At 39.7% G+C, this 21,709-nt stretch overlaps 1 protein-coding gene across 2 annotated transcripts in view; it reads left to right on the top strand.

The window, feature by feature from the left end:
- Window positions 1–9,962, top strand: part of poln (polymerase (DNA directed) nu) — a 51,081-nt gene extending 41,119 nt beyond the window's left edge. The window contains exons 22-28 of one of the 2 annotated variants that reach the window (XM_016677180.1): window positions 39–121; window positions 2,499–2,630; window positions 5,967–6,077; window positions 6,300–6,378; window positions 6,795–6,862; window positions 8,042–8,103; window positions 8,478–9,962. In XM_016677180.1, the coding sequence (XP_016532666.1) occupies window positions 39–121; window positions 2,499–2,630; window positions 5,967–6,077; window positions 6,300–6,378; window positions 6,795–6,862; window positions 8,042–8,103; window positions 8,478–8,558 (616 nt within the window). In that variant the 3' untranslated portion in view covers window positions 8,559–9,962. Of the gene's footprint in view, window positions 1–38; window positions 122–2,498; window positions 2,631–5,966; window positions 6,078–6,299; window positions 6,379–6,794; window positions 6,863–8,041; window positions 8,104–8,477 lie in introns of those variants that run through there. The other variant, XM_016677181.1, reaches the window with a different exon arrangement.
- Window positions 9,963–21,709: the final 11,747 nt, after the last annotated feature.

Below are 21,709 nucleotides of genomic sequence, written 5' to 3'. Positions count from 1 at the left end.
TATACAAAATTGTAAAGGTGTTTTTCTCTGTCACCCAGGAAAGTGGTGGATGTTGATGAGGTGACCCCTGAAGACAGGGAGCATGCCAAACGCATCGTATATTCTGTGGTTTATGGAGCAGGTGAGCACAGACCGCCATTCAAATAAGAGTAAAAAAAAGATGCACCCTGCTATTCAGCTGAATGTTTGGTCCAAAATCAATAAAATACTGTCTGATTAACAGTAAGAAATAGACGGAGAACATGTAAACATTCAAATTCAGAAATGGGAAGTGTTTGGAAGATACCAATAAGAGTACAATTCGGTCCAACAGTTGTATTTTAGCAACAACAAGGTCATTCTTAATGAGCTTTTTGCTGAAAACTTGGCAGACAGTTGATGACCAAATAAAAAAATCATGCGTCTCATAGGTTACGACCGTCTCTTACTGTTCATAGACTGCAGCTTTTTTTCAGCTTTTATTTATCCATTGTCCTCATTCTGTACACTTGACAGTATGAAAAGGGGTGTAAAAATAAAGTTTGGTTAACGGATTTTTTTTAAGACCACATGTACATTATGTGATGAGGAATAAAACGTAACATAACATTTATGAAAACAGCCAAAGTGCAAAGAAAATCTTTCACAGACTAATGAGCCAGACAACTTTAAGAGATTACCAGAAATACAGACTCTTTAAAGCAAAGTAAAAAGATATTGATGGTAATTTAAAATGTGTGCGTTTTTTTTGAACATACGCTCGTGTGGACGAACTGGAAAAAATCAGCATCAAGTTTCACCACTGACTTATTGCCAGTGAGAGTAACTATCTCTGTTATATTGCTGTTTTAATAAGTTCTGGTGTCGATCAGTTACTAGAACAGCAAGGTACAGATTTGTCACTTTGAGTCAGTAAATATTTGATATATCAAAGTTTTAGAGCCACATATCAAAACAGCTTGTAGCCTATTAAAATCACTGCCAGGCTGTTTAATTTTGGCTTTTGTTTCGAAAGGATTGAGTTTGTTCCAAATGTGTTGCACTAAAATGACAGCTGGGTGTAAAAAGTAAAAGTTTTCTTGGACTTGAAGCATACAACTAAGTTAGTAATTATAACATTAACAAAAAAATAAATACATTCATCAGTAAATTAATTTAAAAAAGTATGAAAAAAAAAACCAATAATAAATCTAATAATAAATAACACCCAATGAATAATCAAATAATAAATTAAAACGTGAATCTTAAATCGTAAATAAATGAGATGAACATATTGAAAAAATAAATATGCATAAATTATCATATTTTGTTGAAAAATAGTGCAACAAATCGCAACAGCAAAAGATCATCGATCATAATTTAGGGGAGTGGGGAACAGTACAGAGATACAAAAAGGAGGAGGACTCGAGGAGATCCTGATCAGCGCAGACAGACCGCTCTTTATGGAGGGATGCGTTGCTATGGTTACTAAATACCAAGGAAAGCTCTCTCGATGAGACAATCAGGCCAGGGAGGAGGGGCACAGCAGCAGCAGCAGCAGCAGCAGCAGCAGCGCTATGGACTCATGCACAGACATATGTACACAAATGGGTCATAAAATAGCGGAGCAATGCAAAGATGCAATGAACTAAGTGGCAGTCAAAGGTAAACGTTCTGCTTATTAAACAGAACAGATACATATTCAGGTTTTATTGTATTAAATTTGACTGAGCTTGCATGTTTTTCCTCTTTTTTTTTTGTTTGCCTCTTGAATGAGCACATCTGAAAGGCAGTAGTAGTTTTTCCCATTTCAAATCTACAGTTAAACGGGGACAAAGGCACCAGACACAGAGGCAGGGAAGTTGAAAGAAAGGAGGAAAGAAGACATGAAGCTGTGCTAGAGGTGTGAAAGCAAGCAGCACAGAGGGTATTGGTAATGAAGGTCAAAGTTCACCCCAGTGCTGACCTCATTCAGCAGGAATGTGGGGCCCTGCACACACACAAGAGCAAGCAAAGCACAACAGGCCCAAGTAAAGACCTCACTTTTGTATTTAACCTCATCAAACACCTTTTTAAATACAACAAAGTTGCATAACAGTGGATAATATCTCAATACGAATAAATAAATCAATACATTTAGAACACGTCTTTATCCACTTAAGCCAGTCGTAATAATAATTAAATCATTAAAGGTTTTTCTTTATTCTCAACGCAATACATGTATCACAATGCATTATTCCAGCCACTCTTTATCATCTCTTAAAGCTGCTCTTGTGAAAAGGACAGTATAAACTTCACCAGCGGGACCTCAGTGCTTTCTATATTTAGTGACTGATCAAACACACCAAAAAAGAAACAGGCAAAAGAAATAAGTTGAGTCTTTTTGATTTTTAGTCTGAATTCACTACTAGTAATTTGAGTGTGTGAGAAAATGGCGTAGTTTATTTCAAAGCTATGCATCTATTAACAGTGAGTACATCAAATAGACTGTGTGTTTTGCTATAGCCGGCTCTAATCCCACATCATGTTGCTTTGTGTAGGCCGTGAACGTCTGTCAGGGATTTTGGGGGTGAACGTTGAGCAGGCTAGTCGTTTCCAGGACAGTTTCCTCCAGACCTACAGAGGAGTCCAGGCGTTCATCCAGAGAACCATCCAGCAGAGCCACAAGCAAGGTCTGACTCTTTCACCATCAGGGTTATTAAATATGTGCTCTGAAAACAAACTGATGCTGAAATTAATGTGTAATACGGAGTAGAGCTGCAAAATTAAATACGCTCTTTATCAGCAAGAGACACCACTTTATCAAAAACCAACAGTTTATCTTACATCTCTGCTTAAAAGTGGAAAGACATCAGACATATATACGGTACACATATATTTTTATATATTAAATGTAATCTGCTATTTTGTTTTGAGCTGGTGACACCTGCAGAAATCCAGTTAAAACTGGACTGCAGCCTTCTTGAGACCCCAACAGAGCTGTGCAAGGACAAATGGGACCAAACGTATTTCACAGTAGGATAGCAATAGCTGCTTTAAGATATTTCTGCTACAGATGGTTGTCCAAGTCTCTGAATCCTGCTGGATTTTTCCTATGACTGTAGTGACAGTGACAGCAGCTGTCTTCGTCCAATAGCTTTATACGTGTTGATTAAACACGCTGTTGACAGTCGGGGTGCTCTCTGAATTTCTCACATGCACATCTCTGTGGAATGTGTTTGGCTAAAGAGCTAGGAGGATGTGCTTGCATTGGCAGGAATGAGACAAACTGCCTCGGGTCAATACTTGAAGGGTGCTTCAAGAAGGAGGGGTCGGACGGGAAGGGTTTGATGGTTCCGACGGGACACTTTATTTATATATTCTGACTGAACTGCCAGCGCAGCACACCTCTGATTTGCACATGCTCACACAAAACAGTGTGAAGTCTGCACTTTAAACCCTCACTGAGCACAGCCAAGACTGGACATGAAGCACAGTGATGTCACAATGCACCAAACTGGATCCCCTTAATTCATTTCTAACAGCTGTGGCCAAGCAGCTCAGGTTTATTATTCATACTCCGGGTGGATTATTTTTGCCTTCCTGAAAAAAATGTAAAGTTTAAAAATATAAAGATGCATTTGTGTAACAGTGTTTTAATGGAACACTATTGTTAATGACTTCTGAAAAGCATTGGAAAAAAAAAAACTAGTTTTGTGGCTAACATCAAAGCTTTAGATACTTTTCAAGTCATCTTTTTTTCATTTTATACTTTTTTTTTTCCCCCAAACACTGCTTTGCAGTCACACGCAGACCGGTGCTGCATCGCCCAGCACAGCCCGTCAGCAGCGACACACCCCGATTCCTCGCGCTACACGTCCTCTTTCTCCGGAGGCAGCTCCCTAATCGATGTGCTGTAATAAAATGCTGCGCGCAGATCGGAGAGTCCTGCGCCTTCTCAGGTGAAGAACGATGATTCACCAAACCTTCAGCTTCAGAAACTCTGCTGGGTTTGTCTTCACTATTTCTATTTTATCTTCACTGGCCACTGATTTTCAAATTCTACTTCCTGTCTCGGCCTGATCCCGTCCTGAAAATGAAGATTAAACGGTCCTCTGCTTGGCGGAAGAATTAAAGTCTTGACAGCAAATTGTCTGGCTGTCTTACTGTCTGGACTTGAGGATAATTTGTGCTGCCGCGTTTCGGCCACTGCGCCACGTTTATAGTTGGCACCTGATAGGGCAATATTTTGTCTAGGAGGATGGATGATGGCAGGGTAAGCGGAGATGAGGGGGAGCGGTGCAGGCTCAGCTGCTGTCACATTTGGTGAAAATATATTTTAAAGGGCGTTGTGAAGGTGAGCCCGGTCTCACAATGCAGCTGTAACAGCTGACAGAGAAGGTAGGAAAGCAAAGCAGTGACAAAAAATATCAAAAGAGTTTTGCTGATTTTCATGCAGGTGCATTTTTTGTGCTGTTGTGTTGTCATGTTTTAAATTCTTTGACTTTTTTTTTTTTGTCTTGATGTTAAAGTGAGTTAAAGCCACCACTGTGAATAAGATCACTGTTGCTCTTTATATCATGCAAATTTCATCAAAGCTCTTTGGATAAATGCTACAGCATCACCTCTAGGAATGCCCAAGATCACTTTCAAAGGGAGGATTTTCTCTTTCTATTTTCTTTAAAGTCCCAAAGACTTCAGCTTGCATCTTCAAACTCTTTGTGGTAAACACGTAAAAACAGATTGGAGGCATCTGAAGGCTGTGAAACAACCAAATCTCTCTTTTTGTGTGCTTTTAGCAGCCCTAAAAGATTTTAGCAGCTTCATGATTATGACAAACAGATCAATTGTGAAGAAAAAAAAAAAAACTTAAACTTGTTCAGTTTAAAGATACAGCGCAAGGATTTATTTTATATATTAACTATTAATAGGTGGTGCTAAAATGTTGACACCAATTTCAACATATGGCTGAACAGGACTTTGAAGAAATTAGAAAAAAAAGCTTTTACATTATCTCAAGCTTTAAAAAGACAGCAGGGTGGATGAATAGATAGGTAATTAGATATTAATACTCCCGTTCAAACCATCAAAAGAACCTAATGGGAGAAAGAAAAAAAGAAGAAAAGACATGTTTTGTTTTTTTTTGTTACATTTCTGTCCTAGCAAAAACATCTGGAGCTGAAAACACATTCCAGCAGGACTCGGGTCACACCTGTCTGCCTACAGAAACACTTCCTGTGATGTTCTTTTACTAACACTCACTAGACATCACACTCACTGGGCCCCATAACAAAGATCACATTCCTTGGGAAAGGTCACCAGAGGTCAGCAGAGCAGCAGATTTGTGGGTTTTGCTCCCTGTTTTGCACCATATTTCTTACTGGATAGTGGATGTTTGTGAGGATGATTGTGTTGATAGGTCATTCAGGTTCCATGTCCTGGGTGGCTTAGCTGACACTAAGGGCTACTGGAGGGTTTTAGGTGGAAAGCCTCATCCATTGTCCAGAATGTTCTAGTCACCCATGTGTACCAGCATGTGTTGGTTTTGCAAACCTGTATGTAATAATGTGTCTGTCCATGTGTTATGCATAACAACTTTTTTGCCTGTATGGAAAATCCCATCCTCACTGTGACACATGGTGGCAGCATTATGCTATGGGCATAATTGTGCCTGCAACTGTGCTCATATTGCTTTTGTAAATGTTTTAAATTATGTATATATATATATATATTTTTGATCATTTTTAAACATTTTTAAAAATCTGTGGACGTTAACATTTTTGCAAGGCAATAAATGTTTTATTGTGGAACTCTAAAATATTAAGGAAGTGCAAGCAAACATTAAAGAATTTTGTTAGAAACTTCTTCTTGTTAACCATTGGATTTAGATTTATGGGTAGTTTTCTCATAAAACTGATTGTCTTCCTTAAGAATAATGTACATCACTCGCCACTCAGAGGAACACCACGTTTAATCTGTGCATTTCTGTTAAAATAGCAAGTGTTTTGATTTGGCTTTGTGTTTTTTAGGTTACGTGGTGTCGTTAATGGGACGCCGGCGTCTCCTTCCCAACGTCAGCTCCCCGGACTGGGGGCTCCGCATGCAGGCTGAGAGGCAGGCCGTCAACTTTGTGGTTCAGGGTAGGAGCTGTGAAACGTTCACCACCGGTCAGAACCGGCTCCACTCTGATCCAGCTGTTGGCAGCAGGTTTCACATTCTGTCTGAAAAAGTCTACAAGTGTTGAAAGAAAGTTGAAGTGCATTTGTGCGATTAACCAAAATATTATTGAATGTTTGCTGCTTTATTTTGAGAATAGACAGGTGTATTTGTGTTTTGTTTTTGTTTTTTTAATCTAAATCCAGGCTCTGCTGCAGATCTCTGTAAGATGGCTATGATCACCATCTTTAACCTGGTCTCCTCCTCCAGCTCGCTCTCTGCCAGGTACCAACAGTAAAAATGAAACTCTGTATTAGCTTTCTTTTATTTGTGAAAATAAAAAGACTCAACAGGAACATAGGATCTTAGCTTTGTGTGCCTCCAGGTGGTCTTGTTGTCTCACTGGAGAAGTGACTGAGTCTTTCACACCAGAACAGAAACAACACTCTCAGGCTCTCCAGCCAACTAAATTAGTTGAGACTGACTGCTGCTGCCAAGCAGTCAGCTAGAGTAAACACACTTGAAGCATTCGCCAAATTTATCAGTCTGATCATGTGTTAGCATAGCAATGTGCAAAGTAAACATGGCTGCACTGACACACTCACTCTGGTTTATTTGACAAAGACTGCTCCGCTGTCATCAGTAGCTGTTCATTAGCAAATAGTATTTTATGTGCTTCTGATTGTTTTATGTTACTGCAGGCTTTTAGCTCAGCTTCATGATGAGCTTCTTTATGAAGTGGAAGACTCTCAGGTGGAGAAGTTTGCAGGTATGCCAGTTTCACCTAAACAAAACACACTAATTAGAAAAACATCCTATTAAAAAAAAAACAAATAAACTTTATTATAGGCCCCTCTTTTTGTTATATGTGTGTGTTAGACATGATTGAATTGAATTTACTTTATTTATCCCTCTCAAAAATTTATTACTGCAATATTGTAAAAAATATCAAAAATATATTGACATGTAAAACATTGAGACTAAATGCTTGTCATTATAATATTGGGAGGCTGATGCGATTCAATCCGTTGAAAGCCAGATGGAGGTTTACTGAAGTCTGTGGCTGCAGCTACATCTGAGGGGGGGAAAAATCATTTAAACACATATTACATTTCTTCTAAACTTGCTGAATCATCTCTTTTACTTCCAGTGATTTTCACATTCAACATTATACTTAATAAATAAAAAAATAAAAAAACAAGTTGAAACTTCCTTAGAAATAACACTATTTACCAGTGGTCATAACAAACTGAATTTCAGTGCTTTGCTTTGAAACTAAGATCAATTTGGGAAAATAACTGACTTTGTGTCTGTCTTTACGATTGGATTTAGTTACATTTTTATTTCTGTACATGAACTGAATCTGTTTGTAGACTTCCTTGAGATGTTTGTTGTGAAGCTACACATAATATAGCTTTAAATATCTATTCAGAAAAGAACTACGCCCGGAGTTAGTGCGCATATATTGATGATTTTGATGATGGCATTTATTAAAATATAATGTTTGTTACTGTTTTCCTCAATTGTTGACTGTGTTTAGTCTTTTATGATGTTTTTTCCGTTTTTATGATGTAAGGCACTTTGAACGTCCTTGTTGCTGAAATGTGCTTTACAAATAAACTAGATTAATTGATTGATTAATAGATTTTATTTCAATACAGTCTCATGCTATGTTTATTGTTTGGTTACCTTTTTTATTTTTATTTCCATAGATTTATTTAATTAATTTGCAATAAAGACTTGAAAAACAAACAGTCTAATCATAAACACAAACCCAAAGTTAATGAAAAGGTGTCGACTGAAGCAGTGCTTAGTTCACCTTCCCTTTATCCGTGATATTTTTAGACAGGTTCTTTAGTCCAGGTGTTTAGAGACATTAATACAGTCTAAACTTGTATTGTTATCTGTTCTTCTGGACTTGCATCTGCATGTGTTTTATTTTGTGCAGCTCTGGTGAGAAGCACCATGGAGTCCCTTCAGCACATCCACCATCTGGGAGTCCATCTGAAGGTGAGGGAAGTGGAAAGACTGCTAACATTTTGATGAAGTAAAAATGTTACTTTTTGTTGTCGCCTTGAGAACAAACTCATCAGAAACACGTTTCCTTTAGTTGTTTCAGAAAAAGTGGATCTATCTTGTGGCTAAATGAGTTTAATGAAAAAGTTTTCACACCTCCTTGAACTTCCTCAGATTTTGTGACTTTACTCAAACTTCTGTTAGGAATCTGTGTTACAGGCTTACGCGTAGCGCTGACTGTGGTGAATGGAAACTTTTTGTACAAATAGAAAATATTTTTTAGAAAAACACTCAGTTGATATAAATACTTTGTGTTGGGTGAGTATTTGTGACGTGACGCCATCATTTCCCCTCTGCGTGTTTCCCAGGTACCCCTGAAGGTGGCGGTCTCCGTTGGCAAGTCGTGGGGATCCATGTCAGAGCTTCACACTGCGCCTTCTGTCTCCTGAATCTTCCTCTGCACCTCCGACACCAAGATAAATGATCTAATCTCCTCCTTTCTCGTGGCCCGAGCTTTTTTCCATTGACCCTTCTGCTGGCTGCATACTCATCTTTTGACCCTTACTTGGTCTCTTATGCTGTTCATCTCCCTCAGCTTCCAGTTTCTGCCTCCTCCTTCACTCGTCCAGCATCCACGTTGCTATGGAAACCAGGCAGCTGCAGCTCGTGGTTCTTGCCTCCACTCTTTCTGTTTCTGGGGGCAACCGCTGACTGGATTGGACCAGTTCTGCTCTCTCTCTCTGTGTGTGTCTCTCGCTCTCTGTCTTGTCCACCTCCTCCTGTTCTCCCACTCATTTTCACTCACACACACAAACATCTCGTTAGGACTAAAAATGTTTCCTCTGCCTCGTTACCAATGTGAAGTTTCATGTTTTAAAGAGGGCTCGATGTTCATTGGTTCCTAAAATTGGTTGTTAGTTGAGCTTCTAGATAAAACCAAATATTCTTTAGTCTCTATCGTTAATATGTTTTTGATGCTGAGACTTTTGGATCTACTTAAACACGCCAGATTTCCACCCCAAGTAAATTTTTTAAGCTAATTTAAAAACCATCTTTTATTATTCCCATATTTGATGTTCTGATAAAAGAAGTGTAGTCCATAATGGATTATTCACAAGAGAAATTTGAGCCCAGGGAGCCAATAGACTCCATGAAATCTTGGTTTCATTCAGTTTCCAGTAAACTTTACCTTTCGTTGCATGCGCTAACATGATTTAAAGCAGCTGATCTAATTTTTGCTCATCTTTGAGCATCCATTTCTTTGCTCTCTCTGGCTCGGCTTTTATCTGCTCACTTGGCTCAAACCCACTCACCCTTTTTGTATTGTATTGCCTTTCTCTCTTTCACTCTCACACATTCCACAAATGCTCACACATTCAGCTGCTCTCTGGCACACTGACCGAATTTCTTTTTGTCTGACATCCACAGCAAGACTCCCTTTTTATATCTCCCTATTTTCCTACTGGCCCCTCAATTAGCCTTGGAAATAAATTGGCAGAACCCAACATATTCATGCAATTTAAGCCAATTGTAGACGTTTTTAGTCATTTTTAATGGTCCGTTCGTCTTGTAATGTGAAAAATGCGCTCTGAATTTACTGACATAAGAAAAACTTTAATCACAAGTCCTTCATAGCAAGAGCAGAGGATAGTGTTATGGAAATTTGGCCCTCTATTCTTTCATTGTTTGGTGGGTTAAGTGTGCAAGCCCCCCAGCCTGCCTCTATTGAAAGGGAGGCGTGAGACTGGTATGTGCATGTAGGCACTTGTGGAAACGGGGATTTTATTCAGTAAAATAAATACTGATAAAGCTGTTTTCAATGGGAATTAAAGGTTCTTGGAGTTCATTGCAGACACTGTTATCCAGTTTTTTTATTCTCTTTAATACAGGAAAAGGGTAACGGCTACATTTTGTAGATGTTACTCCACACTAATCTCAAGTCTTTTAGCATTTTAAAGGTTTTTTTTTTGTTTGTTTGTTTGTTTGTTTGTTTTTTCCAAGATTGAATTAAAAAGCAACATTTACTAAAACCGACTTACCATCAACTCTGACCGGCTTTACTGTTCCTAAAATAAAAGCATCTCAAAGCATAATGCCGCCCCCTCTATGTGTCACTGCAGGGATGGCATGTCCACCAGACATAATCATTTGTTTATTTCGACTTTGGGATAACTGCAACAAGTTTGTGGTTGTAACATTGCAAAACATGGACAAAAAGTTTGAATATATCTGCAGGGTAGTGTGTACCTTGTATTTTTATTTGTATAAGGTTCCTAAATAGTCTTCAAAGTCTGAAAATGTTGCTTTTATAATTTCTGCAAGTTCCAGATAACTATTGAAAAGAATCCTTATTTTGTTATGTAGATAATAAGAAATGGATTTTAAATAATTCGCTTTATTTGTAATTTATATTTAGATTGGGTGCTTAATCGTGATTAACCACAGCACAGCTTAAATAATTTTTTTAACTGGATAATTAACTATTTGACTTTTAAAGCTGCTGTATGTAGCTTCTATTAAAATTACTTTTTCTTTTTTTTTTATACATATTCTTAGATATTTGTTAAAACAATCACCATTTCATGACAGTACAGTATGAGACAGATAACCAAGCTGCTCTGCCTTCTCCCAGTGCTAAGTAGAAACAACTAATCAGAGCAAGGAGGCGGGTCTTAGCGCTGTCAATCAACCTCACCACGTATTCTCAGGCTAGTTAGCATGATCGTGAATAAACAGTTTTTCTGTAGCGATAAGTTGTTTCTCCACCATTGAGATAACCAACAGCATGTACACAAGATTGATTGACAGCACTGAAACCCTCCTTTTGGCTTTATCTTTGGAATAAAAAAAAAACACAATTGACTATTTCAAGCATGTAAAAGCTCAATGCATTGTCTTTAATCGATACAGCATATGTACACCATGTCATCTTTCAGTCAATCTTTACAGCTATACAATGTCCCAGTTGTCAGTATAAAAGAAATGGGGTAAAGTCACAATAATAATAGCAATCCTGGTGTGATAATACAGCATTCTGTCAAAGGAATGACACAAAGGGAGCGGAAGCCTAACAGACAGCTTTCCAGTGCAGCCTCACTGAGGATGGGGCAGACTGATTGAACCTGCCATCCCTTCATGGTGTTTTACTGCCTACTCAGTTTTATTCCCAGTTGGAGATCACTAAGGGTGTGTTCACACCAGCCCTGTTTAGTCCACTTCAGTTGAATTCTGGTCTGTTTGCTGAACAAGTCTGGTTCGTTTGGGGAAGTCTGAATCCACAATCAAACTCTGATGTGGACCAAGAAAGCGAACTACAAACCTAGGTCTCAGTTCGGTTAAAGTGAACTCTGGAACGGTTCAAATGCATATGTGAATGCCAAGCGACCTGGAGACTGCTTCAGAAGCAGGGCATTCTGGGTAAATACAGCCAAAACAAACGCGAAAGTCTAGCGTTAGCAGGAAATGACCCGCAGTCTTTTACCAAAGACAAAAGACAAATCCTGCAACTGCTAAAATCTGTTTACATTTTGTGAAGAAGGAAGTAAGCTCATGTCTTCTTCTGAGGTTTTTGTGTCGTTTCCTTCGGTGGCTCTTGGTACAACGCCACCACAAGCGAAGGTTTTTTTTAAAGGGTTTGGATCCTTGACAGTGCAGAGTGAAAGCGAACCAACTAGGCTGTACAGGAATAAAGGAACAAAGAATTGTATGCATGGTACATTTCCAGCAGGCTAGTTGGTTACGTGGGCCAAGTAGATAACATTNCGTTTCCTTCGGTGGCTCTTGGTACAACGCCACCACAAGCGAAGGTTTTTTTTAAAGGGTTTGGATCCTTGACAGTGCAGAGTGAAAGCGAACCACAGCAGTTGACAATATGACAAATTTTGCGAGTTTTGTTCCCCAATCGAACAGAGTCTACCAGGTGTGAAAACATCCTAAATGTGCAAAGCTTGACCTGTGTTTACAACAGTTTACACCTTACTTTTCTCAGCCAGTGCTATTCCCTTCCTTTCTTTTTGTGTTTTAAACTTTGAAACAGTTGTTAAGGGTTCCCCTTGTGGCAACTTCTGACATCCCACATCCCTCCGTCCGTCCCTCCATCATGGCGTCCTGTCTGACCAGTCTGCCTCCCCACAGCGTGGCTGTGTGTCTGTCCCCCGCTGTGCTTTTTGTGTGGCTCGGTTTCCTGGTAACAGACAATAGCCACGACAGCGCTCCGGGGCACAGAGTGCATTTGCATCACAGCAGCTCCATGTAGCTACACAGGCTCGGTCCTGAGCTACAAGCTCACAAAGCTGCTGCCTCCAGCGCTTTGACACTCGTCTGCAGAGTTCAAGCAGACAGGCATGAAGAGAAAAGGCCGTGGCCGAACCCGTCACTGCGGGACAAAGACTGGGTCACAGGAACCAGGGCTAAGATGGCGCACGCCGCTGCCTCTGAAAGGGTTTGCTGCCACTCATGGTGGGTTTGCGGTGAGGTAGCACCTGCACCACTGTTGAGGCTCTGAGACCATTTGTAAATATAATTTTTAATATAAATTTTAAATCCATATTCACAGTTATAAAAGGTGTAAAAATGACCCAAAGTGCTATTTACATTGAAATATACTTTACAGTTTTACAGTTACTAACAAGGAGATTTAAAGAAATGCTGTCAGTCTCACTTGTAGTAAAACATCTGCATGATTAACATGTTCAGTTGTCTTGGCGGAGAAAATTAACCGGGAGTCTAGGAGCTGAGTTGAGAGGCGATTACAGCCGAAAACGCTTTCAGAGCAGCTGCACCGTTTCTTCCTCGTGTCTGCTTGAACTGTGTGTTGTTTAGCATCCGTCATCCCTCTTCTGTCATTTCTTTTTGGCATCTTTACAATTATTCAGAGGTACACCTGTGCACTTCAGTTTTGAGTAAAAAAAAATAAAATACAAAACAAGAAAAACACTTTACAGTCTCCCCTTCAGGCTGATTTAATGAGAAGTCATTGCCAATAGTCTGCTGGCATCTGTGCCACTGCAGTAGGTGCCATAAAAGGGGTGTGATGTGAATGCAGCGTCTCATCTTTTCCAGGAAAATCTGCGTAGGGGATCGTTACTTTCATGTTTTGTCTGGTTGTACTTATTGCTTAATTAGATGGCACGTGGGCAGGAGTTCTTTCCAAAAGAAAAAACAAAAACAACCAATATTTTTAAGAGAGTATGACAAAAGATGTATAATGTCAAGGGGGAAATAAGCAACACTTAAAATGCCTCACAAAGATATTCACACCCCTGGAACTTTTTTACATTTTGCCACTTCTGAATCCCAAACTTCAATCTGTGTTATTGGGATTTCATGCGATAGACCAACACTCTGAAAAGTGTGATGTGGATTTGTATTCTGCCCGTTTTGCTCTGAAACCTACAAATTAAATTCAGTGCCGATACCACATTATTGATTAACGTGGTCTGCCTTGTGTTTAATTTAATCTCAGCATAAATCCAGCTGAGGGTTGTGCGAGAGCATTCGTAAAAGAATAGCATCGTGAAGACAAAGCGACAGCTGTAGTCACAGCTGCAGAAGAAAACCAAAACACAAGATTCTGTGGTCTCTGCTGAACTTAGTGGTGGCAGCATCATGCTGTGGGGATGCTTTTCTTCAGCAGGCAACTTAATGGAGCTAAACAGCAGACAATATCGAGTGGGAAAAACGTGTTACATATCCTCCATATGTGACCCTTTGTGTCCTAAATTTAAACGGATATGTTTGCTTATTTTAATTGTACGCAATTCTTTAAATGTCCTGTGAGTAAATATAGTTGCCCATTTATCCAGAACAACTGGAACTTTCAATATCCAGCAAGTTATTTTCACAATTTACCGTCTATTGAAAGAGAGCCCCTCAGATTAATTTCACTTCCTGCTACAGCGGGGGTGTAGTAACCTGATATTGTCTGGAAAGCGCAACGTCTCCCCTTTCAGAAACCGTTGGGATTTTTCAGGTAGCGCAAAGTGTGGCAGAATTGCGGTACTGCAAATTTTGAGGGGAAAATTCAAACTGTATACTTGCAAGGCTAGTAGAGACGTTGGTAATTACAATAAAAAGACAAGGTGTTGACTGAGGGGACTGGATGGACAGCACAATGATTTGTGAAAAATAAAAAACAATTTATCCTCCCTCTATCTTCTTCTTTGTGGGTCTCTATCACATGAAGTACAACAAAAATAGATTTTTTTTTTAAAGTGACAAAATCTAGGAAAGTTCAAGGAGTATTAATACATTTTGTACGTCACAGTACTGTCACCTTTGGCAAATTTTTACCTCCACAACAAAGCAACAGCCTGTGTAACCCTGTGTATATCTGCTTATCATACATACAGCTGATAATACAGGAGAAAGGGAAACAGCATCCACAATCTTGATGGGAAATGTTAAGACCAAAGAGAAAAAGCAGAACAATCAGTACTCTGTACAGTAATAGCAAAACAGGACACAGTTGTGCTACAAGTGCTTAGGCGTTCTTGGAACGTGTGACCTCAGTCCAGAGTCCAGCAACAGCATCAGAGAGAGAGAGAGAGAGGGAGTCAGCGCTGAATCCCGCCAAGCCCCCTCTTTTTGACTGCCAGTGTTGGCACATTCCTCCCTCATCGTCCTCTTCATCAGGCGGAGCGTTCCCCGGCGACACAAATACAAACTCATCAGGATCCGTCCAAACCAGCAAGGCTGACAGGTAACTAAGAATAAAAAAGCAGTCGGTAGAGATACAGCTATTTACAATCACTCGAAATGCTAGATCATTAATAGGGTGGCTGAGTTAATTATTGGAAACCATCAGGTGCTCGAAACCTTTTGCAAAAGGTCTTGTTCATTCAGAAAGTAAAAAATAAATTGCAACTAACAATTAAAGAAAAAAAAAATAAGGAAAAAGGTTGGCAGTTTACATTCATACCAGCGAGCGTTCGTTCTTAATGCTGCTGCTTAAGAACGCCTCACCCAGAGTCCATACATTTGTGCAGTTTTTAATAACATGAGCTTCTTTCCTCAGTCATAAACTGAAAGAAAACTGATCACATTTTTAAACGTAATGTGGCCGCTTCAAAAAGCAGAACAATCAAAGGAGATCCTCCCCTAAGCCCATCAAACATCAGCGTCGTAAAGAAAGCGTACTCTCTCCCTCAGACAGAAAAATACAACATAAACTCATTGTTCGGATTGTACATCAGCAGAATATTTAAAAAGAATGGAGCATAACTAAATGTACAGCATATGCCAGCTAACACTGATGTTCAATACAAGTCACTACATTCTAACATTAGATATGCAAGACCAAGTCTTCAAAAGAGGTAAGATTCACACGGCAAAGCATTCACGTGAAGTAGAAAACATACATTGCTCAGACCATAAGTAAATGCATTATAGTATAGTCAGTGCACTTCGTCTTTAGGAGTCAAAAATTTGCCCTTAGACTAGTTTAAACCATGCAGTCCACATGTTTGATTCCTGTGCATAAAGGCCTTGGCAAAAGCGTTTTGAATGATGTTACCTAATTATGCTTGTCAGCATGAATGATTTCTCTCCAAATGTGTGAAAGAGCTTTTCAATCTTAAAGCTGGGAAAATGACAGCAGCAGAGCTGACGCGTTTCTCCTTCTTCCCACAGCGATCAGAAAGACCGTCTCATCTGCAACAAAGTAAGTCGTCTGACATGTTTCTGCTCCAAACTCTCGTCTGTCAGCGCCACTGACTTCTCGCTGTTGTGACACCAGAGTTGGATCTGGCGTAAAATGGCACGGTCCAATTATTGTGATGCTAACATGTTGCCTATCACTGTAGCTAGTTTAGTGGATTTGGAGTTCAGTGTGAAATCAGGAAAGTATTGCTCAAAAGAGTGTGAGGAAACAAAGTGGTTGTGTAAGATGAGTGTTTTGTTTCACACGGCTTAAACAAAAAAGAGGCTCCTTTAGCTTCTGAGATATAAAATGTGTGTTTTGAGAGCAAACTGAGGTTAGCATTTTATGTCTGTTGGTTTAATGCAAACAAAAATCATTGCTGTGGAATTCAAAACTAGCTGAAATGTAGGCATGGGCCAGTTACAGATATCTAGGGTGTGCCAAGATGTATTTTAAAAGTCAGATTTTAAAATCACATTTTCCATCATTATAGCGACTTAAATTTGAGCACTGCTGGTCAGCTTTATGAATCTTTTACCCTCTTCTTTTCCTTCACTGACAAGTTATAGAAAGTTGTTTAGAAACATTTCTGGACAGAGTTAACATGGAAACCATCAGTAGTGATACTGTTTCAAAGCCGCAGAAGGAGGTTTTGTTAAGCAGCTGACTGTCTTCTCTACCGGAGCAAATAACCTGACTAATTGACCAGCTGACATCAACGCTAATAAGCACTGGAAAACTGCTCCTAAAAGTAGCAGGTGTTTATTCTGCATTTTTTTCAAAGGTCAACATATCAAGTCATAAATAAATGTTATCAGCAACATTATTATAATACACCTGATTACTGTAATTGTACATGTAATATATATGTATCAGACTATTTCTGCAGCAGGAAAAATCACAGTTGCCTTTCTGAGTTAAATAAAGCAAATAAATTATGTGAAATATTTTTTTTTTTTTGCGTAAACAATGTGATGCAGTGAAAACATACTGAAGGTTACACCCTGAGAACCTCCCACCGGCCCATGCCTAGAGTAAACAGTGTTTTAGATATTTAAATACACTAAACTTGAAGTTCAGCTTTTACTTTGGTCCGCTGGTGCATGTAGTTTTGTAAACACCTACAGGATTTTGTAATTTGTGCTTTTTGCACCTCGATCCAATGCCTTCTAAACGTTTCAAAGCGGATCTAACAGAAGACAACGAAAGAAACAAACTTTCTTCTCCCTCAGTCAGTGATGGATTTACTCTGAATAACTTGCAGCTGTTAGATGAGTTTTGTCCTCATAAAGATTTGTAGTACTGACTTGTGGCTGGTAATAATTATCACAGATCATTTTGTCCATTCAAAGTAATGTAAACAAGTGTTTTCTGTAGCCATGTGGTCAGAGTTCCTCTCCTTAAAGTTATATTTGCATTCAAAGACACATTTCATGCAGATGGTACAATTATTCTTTTCTTTTTTTTAAAGAAACACATATTTATCCCATATGTTTGTCTTAAAAAAGCGTATTTTCTCTTATTTTATATATGTATATAGATATATATATATCTTTTATATAGTACATATGTTTGTTTTTTTTTTCTCCTATGCATTTCCAGGGCAGGCACCGGACACACACTGGGTACAGAGGCATGCCACACTTGCATTGCTGTTTGCATTCTACAGTTGGTGAGCTGGCGGGCATAACGTCGTCCAGGCAGCGCCGCAGTCGGTAAGCATGATCTGTACATCTGCACCAACTCTCAGCTGCACAAGCGCGCACACGGCCCTGTGCGCCCGCCTCCTCCGCATCACGCCCGTGCACACACGCAACCGTACATCATGTGCAACCTGACGCCAGTCGGTCCCCTCGCTGCAGAGGCGGCGTCGCATCGATCTCTGACCGGGGACCGGGTCTTGGACTGGTCCAACCAGTTTGAAATGAAGTAATTAAAGCTTTGCAGCAAGGCTCTGGGGTTGGGGGGCACATGCAGAAGGTCGTGGAAGGTTATGGGTGGACATTGGCTGTTTGGTCCAGCCCAGGGTTGCAGTCAGATTCATGAATAGGGAGGAGGGTAAAGGAAAGTGAGGGTGGTGCTGATTTGTGACGATGATGTTCCATTTTTTTTTTCCATTATGTGCTTTTTTTTTAATGTTTTGCTGTACATCTAACTTTATAAAATGGTTTGATGACACAACTTAGGCTCAGAGTCATGGATTGCTGAATCTGCTGCTGGTTGTTTGGTCGGAGTAAGCAGGTACGAGAGAAACTTCGGCGTTTGCTACATGAGTTTTCAGCTCTATACACAGCAGGAACACAGAACAGAAGGGATGATGGTCATGCCAATACATGGGTTCTAATACTGGGTTGTAATTTGTGCTCAGTCATGTACTGTACATTTCAAAGTATTGCTAGTTAGTCGTGTTTTACCCAATAACCTGAATGTTTGTTAAACGTAGACTGCAGCTACTTAGTCATTGTCGTAGTTTTGACAGTAAAATTTGCATATTTAAACGTGGAACTTTGTTAAAGTTAGAAAATTACAAATTTTCCAGTTAGGCTGTTAACATATTCAAAATGTTAGACTTTAACTTGATTTAATCAGTAAACAATTTATAAGCACACGTATAAAGCAATTTAAGTTAGTTAACACTTGACTTTTAGCCAAAGAAAACGGTTCCTCACACACTCTCGAGGCTCGGTGTCACGTCAACCACACTCGCCTCGTCGTGAATCCGCATACAAACGCCATGACAAGCTCTCAGTTATCACACACACACACACACTCAGGCTCTGAGCTCCACCCTTCCTCAACCTTAAAACCAGAAACCCATCCACAGCTCCGAAGAGATAAAACGAGCGGTTCATCAATTAAATAAGTTAAAAACAAGAAGAGAAGAAGTTTAGTAGTTGGTTTAAAGGACAATAGAGACGAGTGTTTAAGGAGGATTCACTGCGTTGCTGAGTGTGTACAGGACGCACTGAGCATATTCTGGTGGCCATCCTGTCGTCCTTAAACCTCACTGCGGGACTCGGCTCTCGCTGTGCTCCAATATGGTTTTTTGAGACGGAGGCCAGCTGTCAAACGAGTTCCCTCTGTGTTACATTAAACATCACAATGCACACACAAAGTACCTGTGCACCCCTGGTAGAGATGTGTAAAAGAAATCTTAAAATGTAATAATTAGTCAACAAAATCACCACTTACTTATTGTCAATAAAAATAATTCCTATTACATCAATTTAACTGAAACATTTTGCAGTTTCTACCCCCTTTTTTTTAGTTTGTAAGCGCATTTCAAGCTTTTAATTTGTAATCCGTGACGTCCTCTTTCCTGAGGTGTTAAATAAAGTAACACGGCCTGTGTTTTTGTTAATATCACGTTAATGTAGAAAAAAACACAATTTCGCAGTTTTGCTGCTTCCTTTAATGCAGTCAGATCACGTGAAAAAGATTGTTCGCCAAGATCCTTCCACCACTTCCTGTCGTTTTCTTCATCGTTTCTGCCAGTAGTAACATCCGGTTGTTGGCAGAAAATGTTTCCGCAGCAGTTTTGTGAAATACACTAATTTCATTGAGGTTGAAAAACAACCTCATTCTAGCGCAAAAACTTTTCTTTTTCTTTTTTTTTCTTTTTTTTTTTAATTGCCATTAAGCAAATCTATTTTGGATACAATTTGCCGAATTATGTAGCCAATGGAAACGCAGCCACTGAGGCCCGTTTCTCTTAGCCGGTCTTCAGAATGGGAAAAACAAGAGAACGTAAATAAATCAGGAAATTAGTGGGGAAAATGTGTTTGGACTCTTATTTTGAAGCAACGATGGAAGTAGGTCTTACTTTTTTCCATTGTTTCTCTTTGTATGGCAACGTTTTTAGAGAAACGTGAAAGATAAAACGAGAACCATTTACTTTGAAGATTTGTCTTTTGTACACTTTTTTACCAGGGCTGCTAATAATTATTAAACTTCTTCACCTCTCAAGAAAACCGTATCTCAACCACCTCGTCGCATCCGACCCTCCGGTGGGTTTGATCTGCCCCACATAATCTGGGGTCAAAGGCCGGACAGTGATTGGTTTGGATGCCAGCTAAATGTCTAATACGTAGTTTTATTTCTCCGATGGAGAGGGAGGGACAAGAATGCCAAAAAGTTAGGTTAATGAAACTTAAAAATATATATACTCAGAGTGTGTAAACTTAAAATACAAAAACTATAGCAAGAAAAGTGTAACGATAAAAAACATTAGTGACTTCACCATGAAATAGCAAAAGGGTTACTCAAACATAACTACGACTCAAAATAAATAAAAACTGTCAGAGGAGAGGATGCAGTTGGGGTTCAAAGGTGAAGGAGGGTGTTTGCTCTCTCTGTCCCTCTCTCCCTCCGTCTCCCCCTCCTCCATCTCTCTCTCTCTCTCCGTCACCTCTCACTCCTCACGGAGCTGCAGGCGGTAGCGGCTGTGGCGGATCTGAAAGAAGAACCTCTCCAGCGGCGAGCGGCTCATCCCGGGTAGCCTGTAGTCCTCGCTCTGGCTCGTCCTGCAGAAGCCCAGCGACTCGTACAGCTTGTGGGCGGCCAACTTGACGGCGGTCGTCCCGAGGACCACGGCGGCGTAGTTGTTGCGCACGGCGTACTCCAGAACGCGGCGGCCCAGGGCCTTCGCGATGCCTTTGCCCCGGTAGCGAGAGTCCACTGACATGCGCCGCAGCTCCACGGTGTTGTCGTCCTCGTGGCCCTGCGCTGCCACGATGCCCACAACGCGCCCGTCCAGAACCGCCACCCAGAAGCAGGAGCCTGGTGGGGGTTAAGAGGAAAAGCTTAGAGATTACACTCGCTGAATATGTGGCCTTTACAATTCTTAAAGCTATTAAAGACAAATGAAATGATTTAAAAGTCTTAAAAAGTAAAAACCTATGTCACTGGAGCAACCCAGAACCTGTAGCTTAGCTTGTTAGCTTAATGAGAAAGTAACCAATTTGTACAAGGTTAGACTGTTTCTTCTGTAAATCTAGCCTCTATCTGCTGTTTGTACTTTAACAATTTACAAAAACTCTAAAAAGGCTTTAAAAACGTTGAATTATTCCTTTAAGATAAACGCGCTATTTTATTTAATCTCAAAGATTTGGTGTCTAGATAAAAATCAAACACTAACCGTTTGGCATTAAACTGTTTAAACTTTTACCTTTTATATTTATGGCTCCATTTATATTAATAAGTCAAACATGAGGCTGCAGTGAATGCAGATACTATCCAGGATGCAATCAGGCTAATGTAGATCATGTAACACTGATTGCATGTATTTTACTGAACTCCATGGATTTCAATCACTTTAACTTAGTATCAGATCGGTACAGACAAAATGTTTAATCTTAAATTACATTGTGGGGAAGAGATGCCTAAACTGCAGCTAACAGCATATTGCTACCAAACTACACTGTAAAATATCTGACTTTATTTTCTCTGACAGAAAATCCAAAGGTAAGCGATCAGAACATCCTGCTGCTGCATTTAGACAGCACTGGGTTGAATCTGCTTAAAACACCAAAACATAGAAAACCAGAGTGAGGCGTACAGGGATTTGATTAATGACCAGTCTCTGGTGTCTAATGGCATTAGCTATTCATTAAGACTCCACTAATTAAAAGCTCTGGGATTACAGATGGTCAATATGGACTCAGAAGCTAAGTGGAAAAGCAAAGAAACTGAAAGAAATTAAACCGTTTCCGACCTGTTGGCTGCAGTTTATCAGTTGCATTTAAATCATATTTGTCAAATAATAATAATAATAAAAAAAAACTACAAAGTGAAACACAAAGATTCAGTCTTTTAGATCAGCTTGCACTGTAAATGAAACACAGAGACAAAAAAGACTTTGTCAGACACACACACACACACACACAGGTCCAAGGTTAGGGCAACCTGTCAGAAGATTATGCAGCTCCACCATGAGAACCACAAATATCAACTTTCATGTCA

This window comes from Poecilia formosa, unplaced genomic scaffold (assembly GCF_000485575.1).
Source record: "Poecilia formosa unplaced genomic scaffold, Poecilia_formosa-5.1.2 Scaffold149, whole genome shotgun sequence".
Lineage (NCBI taxonomy): Eukaryota > Metazoa > Chordata > Actinopteri > Cyprinodontiformes > Poeciliidae > Poecilia > Poecilia formosa.
The sequence above is the reverse complement of the archived record's forward strand: the minus strand, read 5'-3'. Positions and strand labels throughout refer to the sequence as shown.